Below are 24,266 nucleotides of genomic sequence, written 5' to 3'. Positions count from 1 at the left end.
CACTTCAATTTTTTTGATTGTTGATTTAGCTCCCATGGGCTGTTATAGGTACCAGAATTGCTGCTGTGGTGGCCATCTTGGATTTTCCTTTTTTTTGAACAAAAACCTTTATCTGCCTCAAAATACATCAATATAGCTCAAACTTTGGACTCTTCAGGCCAGGATACCCAGATTCATACTGGATGGTTGACAAAGGATTGTCTGTATCCCACATGCTGCGCAGCACATAAGGGTGGGCAAGAGCCATGGACTTAACCTCCTCTAGTCCCTCTGGGGGTATGGGGTTCCAGATGGCTCAAGTTCAGAGTCATAAATCTGGATTGGAGCTGGGAAATGGTGAATCTGTGTCCCTGGTGAAGTGCAACCCACATCTGCTACTAAACCCCTGAGGGGACCCCAGGAACACCTGCAAGGACCCTCTGGGTGTCCTGGTCTGGGTTTTGATGCAGAATTTCTTAGTATGATGTACAAAGCATACTTGAATTACTGTGGTTGGACTCCTTGGGAGTTGCGGTGATAGTAGTACCAGGGGTCCTCCCCTCTAAGGGCGCAGTTTCCCCACAGCAGAGCCATACGCAAGATATTGGGGTTCAGTCCAAAGTTGACTGGATGAAGTGGATTCTGAATTTATGCCTTTACTTTCCCAATCTGAGTCCTCAGTAGAAGGAGATTTGGCATCTCACTTGGAAAGGGAGGATCTCAACCAGGTGGCTTCCCTGGATCTCACAGAGGATCTGACTGTTCACAGGCTGTTTAAGCCCACTGCATTTGTGGAGTCTCTTCAAAAATTTAGGATAGAGCCGCCACAGTGCTCACTCCTGATCAACAATAAGGCTCAGACTACATGCTGTCTCTTCTATTCAGACCTTACTACTAAGATGTTAACAGACCATTAGGAGATTCCAGAGGGGCTCCTTTGGGGGGCAAAAGCCATGATGAAACTTTACTCGATGGGTGCTGATTTTAATCAGCTGTTGGTGGATTACCTGGTGGCGCATGTTTAAAAAATTGCCTTCCTCCCCAATGAAGGATGAGTAGTTTTGAAAGATGCACAAGACCACAGGCTAAATTAAATCCTTAAGAGACAATTTGAGGCTGCGACGTTAGGGTCGAAGGTGGCAGCAGCATCATTGTACATTGCATGTGCCGGATGCCAACATGGATCCCCCTTTCCGCATGTCAGGAGTGGCTTATGTGGAAGATGTTCTATATCACTTATTCATGGTCTTGAGCAAAGTCTCTGCGAATGCTATTTCTGCCTGTAGAATGCTATGGATCACACAGTGGTCGGGATATTCATCTGCAAAGGCTACTCTGAGCAAATGACCTTGAAAAGGCCAGGTGCTTTATGGCAAAGGGCTGGACAATCTGATGACCTGTGCGGTAGATTGTAAGCAATGACGTAGTAAGAGAGGCAGGAGGGAGTGGACCACCCTGGGTGCCATCTTGGTGGGTGCGATGGCACCTCTCTAGCCCCTGTTGCCATGCTCGCACCCTCCCTTTCCTTCCCTCCATCCTGTACCTCTTTAAATCTTCACCAGTGCAAGCAATTACTCTGGCCTGATGCTCGCGTTGGCCTGGATCCCTCTGATATCATTTCCGGGTCGTGGGGCTAGGAAGTGACATCAGAGGAAAAGCCAACATCGGTGAGAGATGCAGACTGGAGAAGCTGCTCAAACTGGTGAAGATTTAAAGAGGTACGGGGGTGGGGAAGGCGCAGGTATGGCTTAGGTGGTGCGGAAGGAGCAGGGGCAGAAAGGATGGTGCGGGGGAGCGCCACTGCATCGGGCATCTCCTACCCTCCTACACCACTGATCATAAGCCAAAGTCTTTGACAGACATTAGGCCAAGGACCTCTAGGGATTTAGGTTGAAGAAAGTTTTGTGGCTTGGTAGTGCTGCCGTAAATACTTAAGAGGTTCCTTGGGCCAGAGATAGAGATAAACCTCAGTCATCCGGAACCCGCTCCACAGCAGCACCAAAAAACAAGCAGTTATGGTGCCAAGCCAGCAATCGTAATGCCACAGATATGTGGGAGGTTGCTCACTGGGAAGCGTGGCACAGATCTTCTTGCACCGCTGGGTCCTGGACATTATTTAGGAGGAGTACAAGTTAGAGTTCTTTCATCCTCTTCTGGACCTCTTCTCCCCTTCACAAAAAATCTTCAATACAAACGTGTTTTCCACTCCATGCTCACCTTTCTTGGTGTAAAAACTTGGAATGACCTTACTGAAGCGATCAGAACGGAACCTAACCACACAATATTCCGGAACAAATTGAAAACTCAGCTATTTGACACTTAATCACCAGTATCCTCCCCTCCCCCCCTCCTCTTGTCTTCTCCCTCCCCTCCCCCTGTCCATCTTCATCCCTCTCTATAAGTCGCCTTGAGCCTACCTAAGTATGAGCGACGCAGAAATGGAAGATTAGATTAGATAGTGGATGTTGGGTATTTGATCAGAGAGGATCTAGAGGGGGTACATGGAATTAGAAGCCTGTCTAGGAATTTGGGGGTATGTTGAAAGCATATTTTAATAAATGTTCTCCATGGACATCAGGACAATTCAGACATAGATCCCTTTCCTCCGTCTCCTCCAAAAAAAGAAAAAAATCAAACAAACAAATAAACAAACAAACAGAACATTCAATATCTCATCATTCACTACCTCTCATACAAGCTAAAGGAAACAACTGAGGACGATGCCTTGCTCAGTGCAGGAAGGATACCAAGGCTCCTGATTGGTTAAAAAAAGGTGTTGACGAGCTTGAGAGGGCAGTTCTGGACTGGTAGCCTGTAGCGACTTTACCAGTGTGTCTGCAAAGTCCTGATGTCCATGGAGAATACCTTCTACAGGTAAGAAACTTAGCTTGACCTACTCAGTGGATTGCCTAAAGAAGGAGATGTAGTTTTTGAACAGAAGCATTTTAAGATATGACCTTTTGTAAACAGTTATTTTTATCTTTGCTTTTTTTTTCTTGCTTGATCTGATTTGGCAGTTATTCCCTTGCTCGCAGTTCAACTGCTGTGCTCTATCTTATTCTTTTGCATCTGCACATGGCTTTCCCTTCCTTGACCCTACGCTTCTGTTTCTAACCATAGATTGAGAAGTAACACTGTTGCTTCTCTCCTCAGTGACTGTACATCGTCCGCACGCCGCGAACAAAAGCGGGAACAATACCGCCAGGTGCGGGAACATGTGCGGAACGATGATGGTCGCCTACAGGCTTGTGGCTGGAGCCTTCCTGCCAAGTACAAACAGGTAGGTTTCACACAACATTGTGATGTAAGAATGTGGAGACCAGGGTGACCTGGGAATATGATGAATGTGGAATCAACTTTGATGGTAGAGGTCAGGTGCACATTTTATAAGGGGTAATTTTATAAGGGGCTTGAGTATGAAGAACAGTGTTTTATGCACTTAAGTAGGGCTTTTATATATTTTCTGGGGTATACCTACATATAAAGTAGGCACCCAGTAATATGAGGGCTAAGTTTATAACAGGATGTCTATGTGAAAAATCCAAAAAAGGCACCTATTTTATGTCTATTTTATAAAGGTCAAATAGCTGAGTAGCAATAATGTTAATCCACATCAAGGGTCTAAGGATAGAAACTTGTTAAATCATCCCTCAATGTAAAGAAATGTCCTTAGAACCTTAGTGGTGATGCTCAGTAGTATATAAACTTTCACCATATGAGGAATGGCGGTCAGTTGTCTAAAGGGCTATCCTTGAAACAAAAATAGCAAAACGTGCCAAATCAAAAAGAAGCCCCCTGATTGATTTACCTTAATGTTTGGAATTACAGATGAGTACTACCTTTTAAAAGGTTTTTATTTTTTTTTGAAACTACATGAATGTTATGTATACAAGGTAAAAATAAAATAGAAAAATCGGAGAAGGTTATGCCGCTGTACCGGGCCATGGTATGCCCCCACCTGGAATACTGCGTCCAGCACAGGTCGCCATACATAAAGAAGGACACAGTATTACTTGAAAGAGTCCAGAGAAGAGTGACTAAAATGGTTAAGGGGCTGGAGGAGTTGCCATACAGTAAGAGATTAGAGAAACTGGGCCTCTTCTCCCTTGAAAAGAGGAGACTGAGAGGGGACATGATCGAAACATTCAAAATAATGAATGGAATAGACTTAGTAGATAAAGACAAGTTGTTCACCCTCTCCAAGGTAGAGAAAACGAGAGGGCACTCTCTAAAGTTAAAAGGGGATAAATTCTGTACAAATGTAAGAAAGTTCTTCTTCACCCAGACAGTGGTAGTAAACTGGAACGCTCTTCTGGAGGCTGTTATAGGGGAAAACACTCTCCAGGGATTCAAGACAAAGTTAGACAAGATACGCAGATAAGGCTAGACTCAGTTAGGGCACTGGTCTTTGACCTAAGGGCCACCGCGTGAGCGGACTGCTGGGCACGATGGACCACTGGTCTGACCCAGCAGTGGCAATTCTTATGTTGGACCAGTGACAAGGGTGGAGTATAATCTCACTAATGAAATTTATATACCACTGAGGTCCTAAGAACAGGGGAGGCCCTATCGTTAAGCGAAGTGAGGTGGTTGCTTCAGGTGGCAGAATTTTTGGAGCTGCATGAAGTGCCCTCAGCCACTCCCGCAGTGACATCTTCACTCTAATTTGGGCAAGCAGAAATTCTCTAATTGCTGCCTTTCAGCTGCCACTGCTTCTCCCCATTCCTCCATATGGTAGAAACTGAATGATAGACACATGATCCCTGCAACCCATGTGGGTCTCCAAGGCTCTGCTGGTCATGCTCCCTCTGATGTTTACTTTCACGTCACAGGGGGCATGCAGTATTCAGTCTATAAAGATTATATGACCCTTGCAGATTTCTGAGTTGCTCTAGATTACACTGGTCATAGGCTGCCTCTATAATACAATCATGCATGATACAATAAGTTAATATGTTACTGTTATTTAATATTTGAATCATTCACTCAAAAGATTTTTTAAGTAAAAGCTCATATTCAATATTGTTATATAATTTTATGTTGATCCAATAAAAGAGCTGGAGTCCACTTTTTTGATAACCAGTGTTCTTCTGTTAGCCACACTCTTCTTCATTACAGCTGAGTCCCAATGGTGGACAAGAGGACACTCGAATGAAGAATGTGCCAGTGCCTGTGTACTGCCGCCCACTGGTGGAAAAGGATCCTACTATGAAGGTAAACAAGGAATGAAATGTAAGAAATGACTATTTACACAGTGCTCATATTTATAAATAATTCTAACTGCTCTCACTTGGCATGCGCTGAAGAATACATTGTCAGAATGCATTGGGACTTTCCTCTAATATTTATATATTTTATTTATTTCAATATATTTTTATTGGAGAATGACATTAAGCAGTAGATACAACAACCAAATGTTCAATGAAACAATGCTTTTTCCCATCCAAACAGTATTACATGCCCGGAGGCCTTTACTCTTGAACTGCCGAGCACATTAAAATTATAAACCCCCTCACTGTAACCTTCCCCTCCAACCCCCCCTCCCCCTTGTTTATTACGAATTCTGTTTTATTGTAAATCAGCGATAGGTTAACAACAAATTGTGTAGTACTTAATAGAAATACATAATTCTAATTGCACTCTTGAGGCTCCTTGAGGCATTCTCATTGATCTCTTCTCCAAGATCACCTCAGCACTCTCCTCAACGGTCACCTCAGTACTCACTTAAGCATCCATCCCAATCTTCACCTCAATGCTCTCAACTTACAAGACCTGATGTCAAAATCTACAATCCAGAATGATTTCATTGATCAGACTCTGACTACTCTGGCTTGTCTGCAGAGGAATCTTATGGCATACTGTCAGATCTTTCTCTACCACCTCCTCGCAGAATATCCCTACCAGAAAGTATGTCTTTTACTAAATATATCAGCAGATAGACCAAACTCTTCCTATAAATATTAGATCAGAGACAGAGTGTAGAGCAGAGTTAATGGATGCTTTAGATTACAAAGAGTGGCCAAGAAATTGCATAAAATTACCTCTCCATAATATACTGAAAGAAGCACTATTCAAAAACTGGGAAGCACTACTCTGTCCTAGTAGCTCCACGCAAGCTTGATACCCTGTATAGGATCCAATCTTACCCAGGGTTTGACAGACCCCAATTGCAACATTGGTCCTCAGTGGTAGATTCTGCTTTAAAGAAGGTGCCCAGTTCCAGAACTTATGTAGGCATTCTACCTAGAAGAGAGGGTAGGACACTCAACAAATTTGGTTGTAGAGTGTTCCAAAGATCCATGCTGGCTAGCAGGATCTTAAATTACAACTTTTATATGAAGTCCCTTATTCAAAAGCTATCTCTTTACAAGCAATACAGAACATCTTAATTCCTATCAACTTGTCTCCAATAACCTACTTGAGACATGGAAGTACATGGTGCATTCTACTTTTGACGCCTTTGATATTATTTGTTGTACCTCAACAATGTTCATTGCCATGCACAGACAATCATGGATCAGAATTTCCAACCTCAATGCTAATGTACAGGATGCCTTTCCAATATTCCCTGAATGGGAGATGATTTGCTTGGAGATCGCATAGAAGAGGCAACACAGAAAATTAAAAAGCATGAGGACTGTATGACACATTATCATTTTCCAAGTCCACTTGGACTCAACTCTCAAGAAAATATACTTCTACTTCTAGATGTCCCACTTACTAATCCAGAAGTAGATATTAGCCTTCCTCATCCTCTCGAACTCCCATTCAATGGTGCCCCAGACAACAAAGCACACAAATGTCCCATTCACAGCCTCAGTCTAAACAGCAGCATTCTTTTTTATTCCATACTAGAGAGCATTGTTAATGTTCCTCAACCCATACATCAGACTCTTCCCATTGGAGGTCAGTTCATACAGTTTTTACACCAATGGTCATTAATAACATCAAATCAGAGTTCTTCAAGTAGCGAGTTAGGGCTATGCCCTACATTTACATACAAATCCTCCAGATCATCCTCCAAGAGAGTCGAGTTTCAGCTTCTATCAGAAGACTCTCTTTTACCAAGAGCTCTCAGCCCCCATCCAGCTCAATGCCATAGAACAGGGGTAGGGCACTCCGGTCCTCAAGAGCCGTATTCCAGTCGGGTTTTCAGGATTTCCCCAATGAATATGCATTGAAAGCAGTGCATGCAAATAGATCTCATGCATATTCATTGTGGAAATCCTGAAAACCCGACTGGAATACGGCTCTCGAGGACTGGAGTTCCCTACCCCTGCAGGAGAGGAGACAAGGGTTCTACTCAGAGTATTTCACCTACCAAAAAGACTGGAGGTCTCCATCCAATTGTGAACCTCCATGCTCTCAACAAATACTTGGTGAAAGAGAAATTTCAAATGGTCTCTCTGGGGGCTCTATTGCCACTATTAAAGAAGAACAGCTGGTTCTGCTATCTAGGTCTCAAAGAAGCATATACATACATTCCCAACCTCCAAGCCCAGAGGAAATGTTTTCGCTTTCAAGTGGAATCATGCCACTACCAGTACAAAGGACTCCTGTTTGGACTGGCATCAGCATCCAGAGTATTCACAAAATGCTTAGTACTAGTAGCTGCGATCTTCCACTAATGTGGTTTTCATGTGTTCCCTTAACTGGACAACTGGTTGATCGAGGCCCCAACATCTTAAGAAGCTCATCAGGCTATGAATTCAATGATACATCTCTTAGAACTTCTCAGATTTGCAGTAAATTACTAAATGTCTTATTTCTTACCCACTTAAATTCTAACCTTTGTTGGAGCACTCCTAGACACAACAAAGGCTCCACACTTTCATAAAGATCTGATAGAAAGTCTCCTTGCTCCAGCACATCACTGCACGTCAAATGCTTCATCTTCTAGGCCACATGACATTCACTGTTCACATGACTCCATTTACCCCCTATATCTGAGCGAACCTCAATGGACACTCTCGACTCAATGGTCTCAATCCACTGAAGCACTTTCCCAATACTTATGAATGACCTCAAATCTTTGTCAGACCCTTCAGTGGTGGCTATCACAGACCAATTTTCCAGGGGCCTTCTTTTCCATACCCCACCACATCAAAAAAATATTAACAATGGATGCTTCCTCAATGGCAGCTGGAATACTCATGAGAAAACTCTCCACACCAGTCTCCTTGCGCTTCAAACAATCCACAATGCGCTATATGCATTCCAAGATTGTAGGGTCTCGCCCTCTTTGTCAAGAAGCAATCCAAATCTGTTCCTGAGTGATCCCTCAAAACATATTTCTCAAAGCAGTTTATCTCACAGGCAAACAGAATGTTTTAGCAGACAAGTTGAGCAGATTCCTATAACCTCACTGTTTTATGTCAGATGTTAAAGGATTGGGGTCTCCAAAGGTGTGTCTAGGACAATTCAGCATGGCTGTTAAACTGCAGCTGTTTCATTGCGGCCATTGTAATGCTTAAAGCATAGTTACTTACCTGTAGTAGGTGTTATCCAAGGACAGCAGGCAGATATTCTCACAACCCACTCACCTCCCCTAGTTGGCTTCTTAGCTTTACTACTGAACTGATGGTCCTGCAAGCTGATGACAGGCAGGAAAGCACTGGTACATGCGCGGTATGGGCGGTCTTCAAAAGACTTAGTGACAGTACACTTTTAGGCTGTACTGGGGCTATATGGATGACATCACTCACATGTGAGACTATCTGCCTGCCATCCTTATATAACACCTGCTACAGATGAGTAACTATGCTGTTCTTTCAGTGAGATAATATTAGAAGGGAAAACACTCATATAAGTTTTTCAATACTCACTGCAGAGCTTAGGTGGCCTGCCATAAAATTATTATAACATGTTTGATGTTGCACAGTGAATGATAGAGAGGAAAACTGAATCAGAACTAGAGTTTAGAGGTTTACTGACCTGTGTGCGTAAGCATTAAGTGTTCCGTATATGCAGTAAAAAAGGTTGTACTCTGATTTACTGACTGGTGACTGCTGATGCAAGCTCTGATTCTTAAGCTTGTATCTTAGAAAAAAAAATAAAAATAAAAAGCTGGCACGGTTCTCGTTGGGGTATAAAGCAGGCACACAGTTTCTGTGTTTTCTTTATCCTTTCAGTTGTGGTGCGCAGCTGGTGTAGACCTGACTGGATGGAAGCCACTTGAAGAGGATTCTGGAAATGGATTGAAGGCTGCTCCAGGGCAGGATCCTTTGACCTGTGACCGAGAGGTGGAAGGAGAAAGCAAGAGTGCCCACACGTCTCCTGAAAAAAAGAAGGTAAACAAGCAGACACTTCATCCTCTCTGCATGTTGCTTTGCCTGCTTTTACTTCTGTCCACTTCTTCTATGCTATCACACCCCGATATCCATTCTGCCTCAGCATCTTTTTTTTCTGTGCTTTTCTGTATCCACACTGCAGCCTCTATCCTTCCTTCTGACCTCTGTGCTGTACCCACACTGGGTCCTCTGTCCTTACTATCTGTTTTTCCATATACACACTAAAGCAACTGGTTTTTGTTTGTTTGTTTTTTCCCTTCAAATCCAGTTGGCATATACCACACTTCATTTTCTTCATTCTAAATCTGATTGGATCCCTTTTAATATATAATTGTACTTGCTCCTTCAATTCTTGGATTCCTTTGCTTACTTAGCTCAACCTAGGGGGGGGAGGGGTCCAGGTATTCTGCATACTCTGCCCTCTGTTCTGTCCCCTTTTCAGTGCTGATTTTCTCTGCTTTATAACTACTGTATATTAAAAGCTGAAGGTTTTTCACATTTACTCAGTGATCCTTTACTAGGCAAAACTTTAGCAACTGAGCAGATAAAGCCCCAGAGTGCCTACTCTTGTACAGGATCTAGTATTTCTGCTACCAGCCCATGGTGGGACATAATTAGGATTGGTTTCTAACACATTTCAAGCAATTGCAGTTAAATTACAAGGGGTTAGTATTAGAGATTCTTAAGTTTCAAGTTTCAAGTTTATTGATTCTTAATGAATCGCCTATTATAGATTACTAGGCGATGTACAAAACCATAAAACATGTAAAATAAACAATGGTGAAAATATAAAAACTGATTTTTGTTATAGATTAAAAAAAAAAAAAAAATGACAAACAAAAATACTTATATATTAAAACAAATATTAGTTTTAGACATAGTACATACAAGAATTGTGAGGAAAAATGGGGGAGAAATTACAATATTTTAGCAAGAAAAAAAGGGTTACAACTATGGTAAAAAACAAATAGGAGGGGAAGTTAAATTTGGTAAAAAAGAACCAAAAAAAAACTTTAAGAATCATATGCATCTTTAAAGAAGAAAGTTTTTAATGCTTTTTTAAATACGGCTAAGTTTTTTAAGTCCCTAATATACTGAGGTAAAAGATTCCATGATTGAGGGGCAAATACTGAAAACATATCATTACGCCTAGTACCTAGTACCTCAAAATTAGGTTCCCTCTGGAGATTCAGTGCCATTCTGTTGTTGAATTTTTACATTCTGTTTCAGGGGCCAGTGCAGAAAATTGTGTCATACAAGTTGTGCTCTGTCCTACAGCTCAACACAGGATTTTCTAATGTGTTTCCCAATGCAGTAAGCAAACTGTATGGCAAAAGGCTAGGAGAGTGAACCAGAGGTTTGCACGTATGGGTCTGCAATAGCAGCTACAATACTTAAAATGATTTTTTTTTTCCTGCAGCATGGCATTCTGTCATGTGCATGGATATGTGCACATGGAACTCTGGCCCTAATGCTCTAAAGTTGCCATTAAAATCCTGTGAGCCATTGTAGTGGCGCAAAATTTTCAGATTTCTAAATGACGAACAATGCTCCAAAATGGTCCGTGGAATACAATCCGATCCGTCGTTGGAGAAAGTGGCTGACACATGCGCAGAATAGTTCACAGAAAGAGACATAAATGTGAACATGTTCCAGGAAAAACTGCATCGTAGGCACGCAAATCATAGGTGTGCCTTATTGTAGCGCATCATAGGCGCATGTTTCAAGTTTCAAGTTTATTCGTTATTTGATTGATCGCCTATCACAGTTACTAAGCGATGTACATAAACTATAAATATAAGGTAAACAATAACAAGAATATATAAAAAATATAAAAATCTTTTAAAAATAGACCAATTACAACAGGAAACACTAGGATAGAAGGGAGCGAAATACATTTTAAGATAGGTAAGGAAGAACATTTAAGGGTAATATACAAAGGGAAAGGGAAAACGAAATAGTTTATTGGGAGTAAAATACACAATTGAACAAAATGAACGGCAGTTATAAAGAGCAATTGGCATTTCAATTAGATATTGAAAGCGTCTTTAAAAAGAAAGCTCTTAAGTTGGCTTTTAAATTTATCAAAATTTTTCTCCTGTCTTAAGTGGGAGAGAGTTCCAAGTTTGTGGTGCTGTAACGGTAAAAATATATTGCCTTCGTGTATTAATCATTTTAAGGGTAGGAATAACCAATAAAAGTTGTTCATTCGATCTTAAAGTTTTTTGAGAAGAATATGGAATTAAAACTTTGTAAATAAATGATGGAGTTTTGTATAGCAATGATTTAAAGGTGAGTAAAGATAATTTATAAAGAATGCGGTGTGCCACAGGGAGCCAATGTGCCTTTTGAAGTAACGGGGTGACATGATCAAACTTTTTGGCCCCCATAATTAATTTGATGGAAGTGTTTTGGATAATTTGTAATCTTCTAATTTCTTTTTGGGCCATTCCTTTGAATAAAGCATTACAGTAGTCAATTTTTGAAATAATCAATGAATGAATTAATGTATTTAAAGATTTGGGACAGAGGAATTTTGAAATAGAGCGGATTTGACGTAACCTGTAGAAAGTATTCTTGACCACGTAGCTAATGTGGTCATGATAAGTAAGATTTTCATCTAAAATGATACCTAGTATCAGGATTTTATTTACTTGTTTGAGCGTAACTCCTTATATATTAATAGAAACCGCTATTTTATGATTTTCTTTCCAGGGAAAGAGTAAAGTGTTGGTTTTATTAATGTTTAAGGACAATCTGTTTTGGTCCAGCCATAGATGAATCTGTTTAAGTTTTTCATTAATGGTGGCAATTTCTGACGGATTATTAGGGTCAAGGGGGTGTAAGAGTTGTACATCATCAGCATAAGCGAATACTGAGAAACCAATAGATTGACAAAGAGTCATAAGGGGAGAGAGGAAAATATTGAACATCATTATTGAGGGGTGGGGGGAGGGGCAGAGAACTACCAGCAAACCATGCAAATATATTTTCTTTTAATTTACACAATCCAGTCCTGCTGGTATACAGTTTTAATGAATTAACCTGAGATGTGCCTTTGACATGCACCTGAGATGCGCTTTTAACACACATGATTCAATGCTACCAGCACCTCCAGACCTGGTAAATTTGGAGTGTTAAAGGTCAGCGCTTTATTTTGTGCATCGCCCAGCAATGTCTAAGCATCACCCGGAGGGCTCATTTTAATATTAATGAGCTTGTTGTATTTAATTTCCGCACTGTTCTCGGAGGCTGCTGCAGGGCACGAGAAAGACTGCATAGAACCATTATGTGCATGGGAGGCTAAAATGCTTGTACGCTAAACTGGTTAGAACAGGTTTAGCGACAAATGTTAAAGGCACAGTAAATTTAGAACATTGGGGGGGGGGGCCTCTTGAGTGCTCGTACACAACAACGCAAGGGCCACGCAAGCGAGACACTGGCTCAGGGTGCCAAAGCTCAAAAATGCCAAACGTCTGCCTCATCAGCTCAGCCTTCACAGAGAACATTGACCAAGGGTGCCACCAATCCTTGAGCCAGCACTATATCAATACATCTCCCTCCTCAACCACCTGTTTTTCAATAAAGCCAGAAAATATATGTGTCTTCTTTGCTAACGGTAAAAAGAAAGAGAGATAAAATCCTCACTGGTGCTGACTGCAAAAGAATGAGTTAATCCTTTTACTTCTCCTTGTATTCAAAATCCACTACTAGAATACCCTGTGCTAAGCACTTATCTGCATCTGCACTAAATAGCTAATATTTTCATTATCACATGGGATTTAAAGGAACTGTGTGCTAATATTTACCCATGTCTTTGTGTGCAGTTAGCTTATACACAAAACTCATTTCCTCACTGAGCACATAACAGTATTGTGCACAAATGACAAACTAACCTGTGTGCAAAGCCTAGCACACTTTACCGCATTGATCCCTCTGTGGGTCTTTGGAAGTTTTATAGGAGACACTCATTACTGTATTGCACATCCTCTGATTTTTATTTGAAATATCTTTATCGCCATTTTCCAGGGACAAAAAAAAAATCACAATCAAATTTAACAGTACCGTTTTGGCAAAACGCATGAATAGTAACAACGGCAGAAACATTTTTCCATTATCACTCCTCTTGTGAAACTCAAATCCCTTCCCCCACCCCCACCTACACACTTCCTAAACTCCATGTTTAAACAAATACACTTCTCCCTCCGTATTCGCTGTGATAGGGGGATTAACAGAGCCACAAATACAGAAAAACCGTGACTAACTTTTTCATATGTTATTCGCTGTTTTCTATTATAAACCATCGTGAATATGGTGAAACCGCGAATGACCTGGCCTGTTCCTGAAGGAGAGGCAAAACATGGTGAAGAAAGTGCTGGGAATCAGCAATTTTATCTGTAAACACTTGGAATCGGCGATTTCTCTATGCAAGCTGATGTAATTTTGGGGGGGGGGGGGGGGGAGGAGCCAGCAAGCTAAAAAACGTGAATAATCGAAACCGCGATTACTGAAACCATGATTACGGAGGGAGAAGTGTATAGTCTTAGGGGTTATTATACTCATAAGTCCAATACACATTCAGCTGATAAAAGGACACAAACTTCAGCCTTCAGCATTCTAGAGTGTTCAATACAGCAGAGCATACCCTGGTAGTTAATGTGCTGAAATAAGGGTTCCATATTTTTAGAAGCTGCTTCTATGGCCCCTAGTATCAATAGACGTTTGTCCCTTTTTCAATATTTTTGTGCACAGATTCTCTGATTTTATGTCTATTATAGGCAAAAGAGCTTCATGAGATGGATGCCACATCCAGCCGTGTATGGATCCTCACCAGCACCCTCTCCACCAGTAAAGTTGTGATCATTGATGCCAATCAGCCAGGCACAGTGGTGGATCAATTCACGGTCTGCAATGCCCATGTGCTCTGCATCTCCAGTATTCCTGGTAAGAGAGAAGTACATAGAGACGTAAACAGACCTGAGTTGTTGAGGAGGGCATGAACGTTTAGCATGGGTGAGAACGAGGCAGCCCATTTCCTCTGCCTCCCTTCTTCTCTTCCCTCCCTCCCCTTAACAAAAAAATTAAAATAAAAAAAAAAATGTCTTAGCTGGTGGAGGTCCATAAACCCTGCCAGGTGAAGGACCCTGGAGCTGTGTGCTCAGTCACTAAACTGTGGCACCTGGCGGCAACATGTTCAACTGATGAAGCTGGCATCCTGAGCATGCTCAGTTCTTGCACATGAATTGAGCATGCATGAGAACCAAGCATGCTCATAAAGCCAGCGTCAGTGGCTCAATGTGCTACTGGCAAGTGCCACGGTATCCCTGTCAGTTAGACAATTGGTGCACCTGGATGTTGGGTGGACATGAGGGCAAAGCGGATGGGCTCAGGCCCACCCATGACCATGTCATTGAAAGGACCTGTTGTTTTAGACTGAGAGATACCCACTAGTCCTGAGCACCTGACTGTTATGTGGTGTTCAAAGCATCCCATATATCCTATATTTCGTGCTTACACCAGGCTACTATTTACTGGCATTTTTTTCCCTGTTACTACAGTAGTTCTCGTATTAGAAACTACCTGTTCAGTGTTAATTACACATACTTGAGCATCACGGTTGTAGAAACAAATGGACCAACATTCTGCCATCACAGTTAAAAAAAAAAAAAAAGCCTGTATGTTCAATGTCGTTATCTGGATAGTGATTGGCGCCAAATATCCAAATAAAGTGGCAACTGCTGGCATTATCCAGATAGTAGCAATATTCAGTCCACTCTCCAGATCACTTATTCGGATAACTTAGGAGATCACCTACCCTCTGCCCATGTTCTATCCTGGCACTATCCACATGGTGCTGGGCAGAATAATAATTTTTAATGGCTCTGTCCAGATAGTGCCATGGAAAATTGCTAGATAGATGTGACCAGTGGCATTTATCTGGATAACAATTACTTCTCAAGTTTAGGCTTTTTGAAATGTTTATGTTATGTTTATGTTGGTTGCTTTTCATTTCAGCGGCCAGTGATAGTGATTACCCACCTGGGGAAATCTTTTTGGAGGGTGATGTGAACCCTGAAGACTCAGCTGATACAGATGGGGTCCTGGCAGGTATCACGCTAGTAGGTTGTGCAACCCGATGCAATGTGCCGCATAGTAACTCTTCTTCCCGTGGAGATACTCCTGTACTGGATAAGGGCCAAAGTGAGTTTCTGCACTCAGTGTTTTCACTCACCTAGATCTGTCTCTTTTCTTTACCATAAAAACCAGTAAGTCATGCTCATTTTAAGGCGGTAACATAGGCTACAAAATCCTGTAGAAAATAGAGAATCTGTTGAGATCGTTATAGTCATGTATGTGATTATCTTTCAGAATTCCAGAATGGTCTTGAGTATCATGGAACATAGTAAGAACCCCGTCACCCACATTTTGCTGCCCTAGGCGTAAGCTCTTTAATATACCTTAGAACAGAGCTTCCCAAACTGTAGGTCAGGACCTCAAATAAGGTCACAAAACCCACATTTGGGGTCATGGCTTGGGTGGGATCTCCACAGATGCACCATAATTCTGTACCTCCGGGGGTGTCACACAGTTTTACGTGGCCACTATTACTGGGTCATATCCAGAAAAAGATTGATAAGCACTACCCTTACTCCTGGTGGATTCTGCATGTGCGAGATCTTGATTCATATAAACAGTCGGGTCTAAGCTGGCAGAGGAGGAGAAAGTGACCCGCTGTGCAGTGGTTTACTTCCTCCTTTACTGCCCACGTCTGCACTAAATCCTCATACGTTTTTATACTTGGATATTTGATTTTAATAAACTTTTTATGTGCCAACTTTTTCTGCTACATCTAGAGACTATTGGTCCACTCTGTTTTGTTTTGCTATGTGTCCTGAGAGGTGAGGAATTCTGCACAAATTCTGCACTCACAGAATTCTACCAGGAGTAAAAGATGAAAATATTAGATGTGTAGATACTTCAGGAAGATGAAAGATTTTAACTTTAGTTATTACTTTACTGACTTCCCTCTCTGCATTCTGTGGTTGGCTGCTGTATTTGCATTAGAAAATGATACGGGGACAAATTATTCCCCGTCCCGTCCCCATGAGCTTTGTTGCTCTCCCTGTCCCATTCCTGTAAGCTCTGCCTTAACTGTACAAGCCTCGAACACTTATGATTTTAAAGCGTTTGAGGCTTCTGCAGATGAGGATGGAGTTTGCAGGAATGGGGCAAGGACAGGAAAAGAACTTGCAGGGACGGGACGGAAAAATTAGTTCCTGCAGGGACAGGGAAAATTTGTCCCTGTGTCATTCTCTAATTTGCGTATTCTGTTGCTTCTCTTCACTTCTCACACAAACACTGTCCACAACTGACTGTTTGTTGTGGACAGTGTTTGTGTGACAGTGGACAGTGTTTATGTGGGAAGTGAAGAGAAGTAATAGCTCGTGAAACCAGCACCAATAAAGTTTGTGTCAGGTTTTCTGAGGCAGCTAGATGCGAAACATGTCAAGACCCGTCTAAGCCTTTGCTCCGCTCCAGCACAGATAAGTTTTTTAAAAAATAACTAATGCAAGATTTAACTAGCAAGATGTTGAAAACTTATCAAATGCAAAGCCATATTATGTGCTATGATTGAAAAAGGAGAATTTTTCCTGCTGCTGGAGCTCTGCTATGTCTGGCCTCTCACAAACCTTTTTCTGAGCATTCAAAAAAACCCCCAACAAAACATGTTACACTGTATTTGAATTAATAACCATTGAGGACTCTTTTGGCTTATTACATTGTATCACATTGACCTTGGTGACACATTTGGTTATTAAGTATCCCTGGTGTGTTGGGTATCCAGTTTTATTTTATGTACATCACATTAAACTGTAAGGTATTTGCGATATAGAAATACATTTTTATGTCATGTTTATGTTACAACAACTCTTGGACATTCATGCCATAGAACCAGTTCCCGAAGACAAATTGTGCACAGAAGATTAGAGGTCTATCCTGGACCTAAAGTCAGCAAATGAGGCACTGAGAGTTCCACACTTCCACATGGAGACAGTTCGGACAGTCACTGCAGCAGTGGCTCCAGGGGAATTCCTGATGGTCATACAGGTTCACACGTACCTGGATGATTGGCTCATCAGAACCCCCTCAAGGCAGGAAGGCATGCATGCAGTGCAGCAGGTGGTGGATCTCCTTCAGGGACTTGGTTGGATAGTCAATTTCATAAAAAGAGGAGACTGAGAGGGGACTTGATCGAAACATTCAAAATACTGAAGGGAATAGACTTAGTAGATAACTGCAGCCTCTCCAAGGTATGAAAGTTGAAAGGGGATAGATTCCGTATAAACATAAGGAAGTTCTTCTTCACCCAGAGAGTGGTGGAGAGCTGGAACGCTCTTCCGGAGTCTGTTGTAGGGGAAAACACCCTCCAGGGTTTCAAGACAAAGTTGGACTAGTTCTTGCTAAACTAGAACGTAAGCAGGTGAGGCTGAACTCATTTAGAGCACTGGTATTTGACCTGAGGGCCGCCGTGTGAGCGGACTGCTGGGCAGGATGGACCACTGGTCTGATCCAGCAGCGGCAATTCTTATGTTCTTACAGCAGACTCAGTGCTTGGAATATCTGGGAGTCCATTTTGACATAGCGAGCCAAACAGAAGCTTAGAAAGCATATCACAGAGATCTTGGCATTGCTGAGCCTCATGACCTGACATTACCTTCAGGTACTGGGCTTGATAGCAGCTACCCTGGAGGTCGTCCCCTGGGTGAGAGCTCACATGCATCCTCTCCAGGATTCCCTTCTCTCCAGGTGGTCCCCCTAATGGCATTCTCTACAGATTCAGCTTTCCTGGTCATAGTGGGTAAGGAACAGCTTACGTTGGTGGCTCCAGGGGGATGCCTTGTCAAAGGAAATGCCCCTCAATCATGGGTGACATGATTGATGCCAGCCTGAGCGGCTGGGGGAGCCAACTGCTGTGGTCATTCGCTCAAGGGTAAGTGGACACCATCGGAAAGCAAGTGGTTCATAAATTGACTGGAACTGAGAGCCATTCATTTGGCATTAAAAGCACTGGAAACTTTCCTAACTGGAAAAGCGGTCATAGTATTTTCCATCAATGCCACCGTGGTAGTTTATGTAAACAGAAAGTGAAGCACCAGAAGTGCTCCATTATGTCTCGAGGCACAGATGTTGTTCAAGTGGGCAGAAGCTCACTTATAGGTGCTCTCAATAGTCCACGTAGCAGAAGTAGAGAATGTCTAAGCTGACTTCTTAAGCAGGCAGACTCTGGATCCAGGGGACTGGTCCCTGACCCAGAGAGTGTTCAGGCTCATTGTATGGTGATGGAGAAGACCGGAAATGGATCTCATGACCTCAGCCAAGAATGGGAAAGCAGATCACTTCCACAGTAGAAGTGCCTGACCGGGAAGCGCAGGGCTGGATGCCCTGTTTCAGCCCTGGCCCACAGAGAAGCTACTCTGTGTGTTCCCACCTTGGGCCATGGTGGGCCAGATCTTCTACAGAATTGCGAGCCATAATACTGATAGCTTGGTATGTGGATCTGGTGTGATTGCAAAGAGGCAGGTGTTTTCTTAATCAGGGTCCTGTTCCCATGGAGAATCCAGAGTGTTTTGGTCTTATAGTATGGTTTTTGAGTGCTCAGCCTTAACTCATAAGGGTTACTTGGAGGTAGTCATTGCGACTCTCCTTAAAGCAAAGAAGCCTTTGATGTTTGCAGCTTACGCTAAAACCTGGAAGACTTTCCAGCTCCTTTGCACTAAGTAGCAGAAAGAGCCTTGTCAGGCACCAATTCCAGTGATTCTGGCATTGAAAAAAGCTTAGGGGTCGCATGCCTCAGATGACAGGCCTCTCTTGCTTTTGGGCTCAAGGAGGTAAATGTCACTGGTATGTCATCCAGATGTCACTCGGTTCTTGTGTGTGTGTGTTGAAGTGTGTGTGTGTGTGTGTGTGTGTGTTGGGGGGGGGGGGCTCAGATTGCATCCTCCATTGCATTGGCCTTTCCCATCATGGGACATTAATTTCATTCTGAAGGGCCTCTCTCAGGCTCCATATGAGCTTCTGCAAAACGTGTTCTTTTTGGACCTTACGGACAAGATGGTATTTCTGGTGACTATTGTCTTGGCGAGGCGAATCTCGGAACCTTTCCTCAGGTTTACAGAGCCTGGTATTTCTCTGTGAATGGTTTCTTCCTTTCTTTCAAAAGTGGTCTCAGCTTTTAATATCAATAGGACAGGATTTTGGAGAGGCTGGATGTGCAGAGTCCTGCTGCACTACCTGGAAAGGACCAATGATTCCCATCTATCCTACCATCTTTTTGTGCTGACCAGCCAATCAAGATGAGGCAGGCAGGCTTCCAAAGCTGCGGAAAACTGCCACTTACCTCTACTACAGCACATTTGATTAGATGTGTTGCTGCTTCCTGGGCGGAGTCCCAGACTGTTCCACTTGATTAAATCTATAGAGCAGTTGCTTGGTACATGCTCCATACCTTTACAAGGTTCTACAGAATGGATGTAGTGGCTCAAGAAAATGTTGCATTTGGGTCCTTGGTGCTGCAGGCTGGCTCATTTATCCCTCTGTAGACATCTGCCACTGCCTTGGTACATCAGCTTCTGTACAGAATCCTATGTTTTTGCTACAGAATGGAAGATTAGGTTCTTACCTTGGTAATCTTCTTTCTGTTATAAGACATAGGATTCTGTATGGCCTGCCCTGTGCAGACTTCTGATTCACCTGTTTACTGCCTCGGACATTGCTGGTGTCCATCACAGGACTTCTTCTATCATTTGGATGAGTAGACAAAACAGAGCTATGGGAATATGAATAACGCTATTCTTCTTAATCTGTGGGGTTTTTAAAATGTGATAGAAACATAGAAACATAGAAACATAGAAATTGACGGCAGAAAAGGGCTATAGCCCATCGAGTCTGCCCATACCAATGACCTACTCCCTGACTTTTACTCCCCTATTGATCCCATGTGAATATCCCATTTTCTCTTAAAATCTGACACGCTGTTGGCCTCAATCACCTGCTGATAGTGCTAGGTGTACATAGCAGGTTGGCTCCTAGATATTCCTAAATTCGAGTTCATGTTAATTTTTTTTAATTATTGTTCCTTTATCATAATTTACAGAGCAGAACAGAAATGCAGTCTGTCTTGGGGAAGTTCTCCATGCCCTCTTTCTCCTGTTTTCTATTTCAGTGGAGTTGATTGCTTTGGTACTACCCATGTTTCCCTGAAAATAAGACACTGTCATATTAATTTGGGGTCCAAATAATGCACTAGTGCTTATTTTCAGGGATGTACTTTTTTGTGTACAGTGATCATCTCTCACCCATCCCCTTGTGCAACATCTTTCTATCCCTCCCTCCCATCCCCCTCCCCCGTGCAGCAGAACCCTGAAAGCAATTTCATTGTGCTGTGTTAGATCTAATCTAAGCATTGTTCTTGTATGCCACATCTTCCCTATAAAATAGAGCTTTAAATGGTTAACAAATAAACAAATTACAGATCGTCCTTAAACATACTGAATTTCAGATGTCATAACATTTCTGAAATAAAAAGTCTTGAAATCTTTGTGAAACAGATAATACAAAGCCATTCCCCCCATGCAGCAGAACCCTGACGACCCTGCCAACTCATTCTCCTGCGCAGCATCTTTCCATCTCTCTCTCCCATCCCCCTGTGCAGCAGAACCCCGATGACCCTCCCACCATGAGGCCAACATGCCTCCATTCCAAACAGTGATGCAGGAAAGGGAAGGCCCCCGGCGGGAAAGGCCGCAAAGCAGCCTGTTCAGTCCAGTGTTTGGAACGAAAGTATGTTGGCCTCGCGGTGGGAGGGTCGGTGGGGTTCTGCTACGCAGGATGGGAAGAAGGGCTGGAAAGATGCTGCGCAAGGGGATGAGTGAGAGGGGAGGAAAGATGCTGCACATGGGGGGGAGCGCTGCCATTGGCGAATTGGAGAGTGACAGGGATATTTGGGAGGGGCTTCGGGGGCGATCCAACTAGGGCTTATTTTCGGGATAGGTCTTATTTTTGGAGAAACACAGTAACTGAAGATGGAGCAGGTCTCCACTGGTGAAGGGAAGGAGTTGAAAGATATGAGTGATACCCTTCTGCAAAGTTTGCGACCATAGGAAGACAACAGCTTAAGTATAGAATCCTATGTATTCTAACAGAAAGAAGATTACAGCAGTAAGAACCTTATCTTCCAGTGCTGGTGTTTCCTTTTCCCTTACACTTCCATGGATCAAGTAAATGCTCATTTCATTCAAGGCTGTGGAGTCTGTACACTAAACATTTGACTCAGACTCTTCTATTATTTCACTGTCCACTCCCGAATCTGACTTCTACTGCTTTTTAATTTTGTGTTCTGGATCTAAAGTATTGGTAAATGGAAGTTATATTTACTAGTACTTTAGATACAGGGCTAAGATATATATTTATATGATAAATTTACCATATATTATAATGCTGCAAGTTTTTAGTTTTGAAGCCGGAGTTGGTACATTTTTACTGACTGACTCCACCCAAAAATGCTTTCGGTTCCACAGCTCTGATCTCAAGGTGACACTATTTATCTATCTGGAGAAGTTTTCTTTGCCATCCTGCCTGTGTCATCTTAAGCAGGGAAGGGATAAAACGTGGACCTCATGGACCTTACGGACCTCGCAGATCTAAAAAACACACGTCCTTAAAAATCTGAGGTCCGAGCCACTTTTGAGGTTCCTTGCCACTTTTAGTCTCTGGCTCTGACAGAGCTCTATGACAATTTAACTCTGACAGATCCTAGCATAGGGAGGGAAAAGCATTAGGATCCGTCAGAGTTAAATTGTCATAGAGCTCTGTCAGAGTCAGACACTAAAAATGGCACGGACCTCAAAAGTGGTGCGGACCTCGGATTTGTAAGGATATGACGTGCAGTTCAGATCCGTGAGGTCCGCGAGGGAGCCGGGGGCCTGAGTTGAGCTGAGCTGCAGGGAAAGCGAAGGCGGACTTGTCAATGCACGGTCCTCGGATTTTTAAGGACGTGCGGTTTTAGATCCGCGAGGTCCGTGTTTTACCCCTTCCCTCTTAAGTAGTGTTTCTTCCTGCTCTCTCTGATTCATTTCATGAAAAAGAGCAGTAGATGAAGGCTGGATGGTGTGACTCACAGTAGTGCTGTTTGATGAGATCAATATAATCAGAAATGGGGGGGAAGGGGGGGATTTCTGTAAACTTACCCACCTCTCCCTATAATCCTTCTGTTCTCAGTTAACATCACATTTTTGCTCTCCTGAAGGCGATGTGGCAACAGTCAATAATGGGAAAATCAATCAGTCGCAATCAACAGAGGAAGCAACAGAAGCAACAGAGGTGCCCGAGAGCAGCAGTACAAGCGAAGGGGAAGCAACACAGATGCGCCAGTGTCCACTCACCGAGCATATCTTTACAGACCCAACTCCAGTGCAACCAATGAACAACAGACTAAGCAGGTAGGGGAGGGGCTTGCACATAGAAATACCCGGGCCACAGATTTTAGTAGTGTTAAATATCTACCGCCAAGAGTGAAGCGAGCGCTCTGCTTGGTTGTCAAAGGAGAGGGATCGCCGACCCCTGCAGTGATTTTTGCTTATTTTCATAAGGCTACTTCTTTTATTTCCCTCCTTTTTTTTTTTTTTACCATAATCGTCCTTCTTTCTATCATTATTATTGTATTTCATTACCCTGCCTTTCCCTTTGTTTTCCTCTTCTGTTTATTCTGTTAGTCGTTAATTTAATATATTTTGTTCAGTGTCCATCTGTCTTTTATCACCCCTGTATTATCTGTAAATTGAATGATTTGTTCATCGCTTAGATATTGGAGTAAGCGATTAATCAAATACTTAATAAACTTGAAACTTGATTTCACACTGTGTCAGAAAAACCAGGATGAAAGCAATCCAGGACATGGACAAGCAGGATGAGCCAGCCACACTACATTGCTAACGTCACTTAGTGATGCTGTGGGCTGATGCTGAAAGAAAAGTGGGAGAGGAGAGATATGATACACTGGAAATGAGTCTCTGTTATTGGAAAGGAAACTCTTGAATGAAGGGGCCTATGATGAGGTGAAAGGGAACAGATTCAGAAGTAATCTAAGGAAAAACTTCCCGTAAAGTGTGGTGAATTCTTGGAATAGCCTCCTAGTGGAAGTGGTGAAGACTGTCTGAATTCAACAATGCTTGGGACGAGTATGTGAGGATCTCTTAAGGGACAGGGAGGGTTCCGAGGTGCCTCAGCCAATCAGGGCCTTAGGCCCCTCCCCGTGCATCACATGATGGACCAGGGCATGGCCTAAGGCCCGTATTGCGTCGTGGACCTGGCAGAGCAACAGGAGCAGGAGGACTTTGCGCTTCCTCCTGCTCCCGAAGATAACTGGAGGTGAGGCAAGGCCTAAGGAGCAGGAGGGACTGGGCAGCCCTCCTGCTCCCAACATTTTTTAAGGTAAGGGGAAGGGGGTGGGTCCGGCCAGCCCAACCCGACCAGGGGTGGGCCAGTTGGGGGTGCAGTAGGCTACTAGGGGGGGGGGGGTCAGTGGCAGGAGTGAGGCCTACGGAGCAGGAGGGACTGAGCACCCCTCCTGCTCCCAACTTTTACGTACGGGGAGGGGGGTGGGCCGGGCAGCCAGGCCAGGGGGTGAGCAATTTATGACTCTCCTGCTCTCTGCTGCCTTTCCCCGCAATGCAGCCTCACTTTAAAACCACAGATTCGCACTGCGGGGAAGAGAATCAGAACAAGAGAGTCGGGGGAGCCAGTAGTCAGGGCAGTTTTAGAGAGCATGAGAGTCTGGGGGGGGGGCAGGGCAGGCACAGAGCAAGAGAGTCGGAGCAGGAAGAGTCGGGGGAGCTAGAGAGAGTTGGGGGTAGGCAGAGAGAGCAGGGGAGCCAGAGAGAAGCGTTGGGGCTAAGCTGTTTTTTACACAAGCTACTGGTCCTCACCAGTCACTTGTTC

At 43.1% G+C, this 24,266-nt stretch overlaps 1 protein-coding gene across 20 annotated transcripts in view; it reads left to right on the top strand.

The window, feature by feature from the left end:
* The window catches only part of MAPK8IP3 (mitogen-activated protein kinase 8 interacting protein 3), a 242,062-nt gene that overhangs the window by 149,647 nt on the left and 68,149 nt on the right, over positions 1-24,266 (top strand). For 10 of the 20 annotated variants that reach the window (XM_033914092.1, XM_033914105.1, XM_033914098.1 and 7 more), the window contains 6 exons: positions 3,100-3,259; positions 5,077-5,193; positions 9,111-9,269; positions 14,048-14,213; positions 15,285-15,470; positions 22,576-22,768. In XM_033914092.1, coding sequence (XP_033769983.1) covers positions 3,100-3,259; positions 5,077-5,193; positions 9,111-9,269; positions 14,048-14,213; positions 15,285-15,470; positions 22,576-22,768 — 981 coding nt within the window. The remainder of the gene's footprint in view (positions 1-3,099; positions 3,260-5,076; positions 5,194-9,110; positions 9,270-14,047; positions 14,214-15,284; positions 15,471-22,575; positions 22,769-24,266) is intronic. The other 10 variants (XM_033914108.1, XM_033914112.1, XM_033914113.1 and 7 more) reach the window with 3 other exon arrangements.

Source organism: Geotrypetes seraphini, chromosome 11, assembly GCF_902459505.1.
Source record: "Geotrypetes seraphini chromosome 11, aGeoSer1.1, whole genome shotgun sequence".
NCBI classification, from domain to species: Eukaryota; Metazoa; Chordata; class Amphibia; order Gymnophiona; family Dermophiidae; genus Geotrypetes; species Geotrypetes seraphini.
The sequence above is the reverse complement of the archived record's forward strand: the minus strand, read 5'-3'. Positions and strand labels throughout refer to the sequence as shown.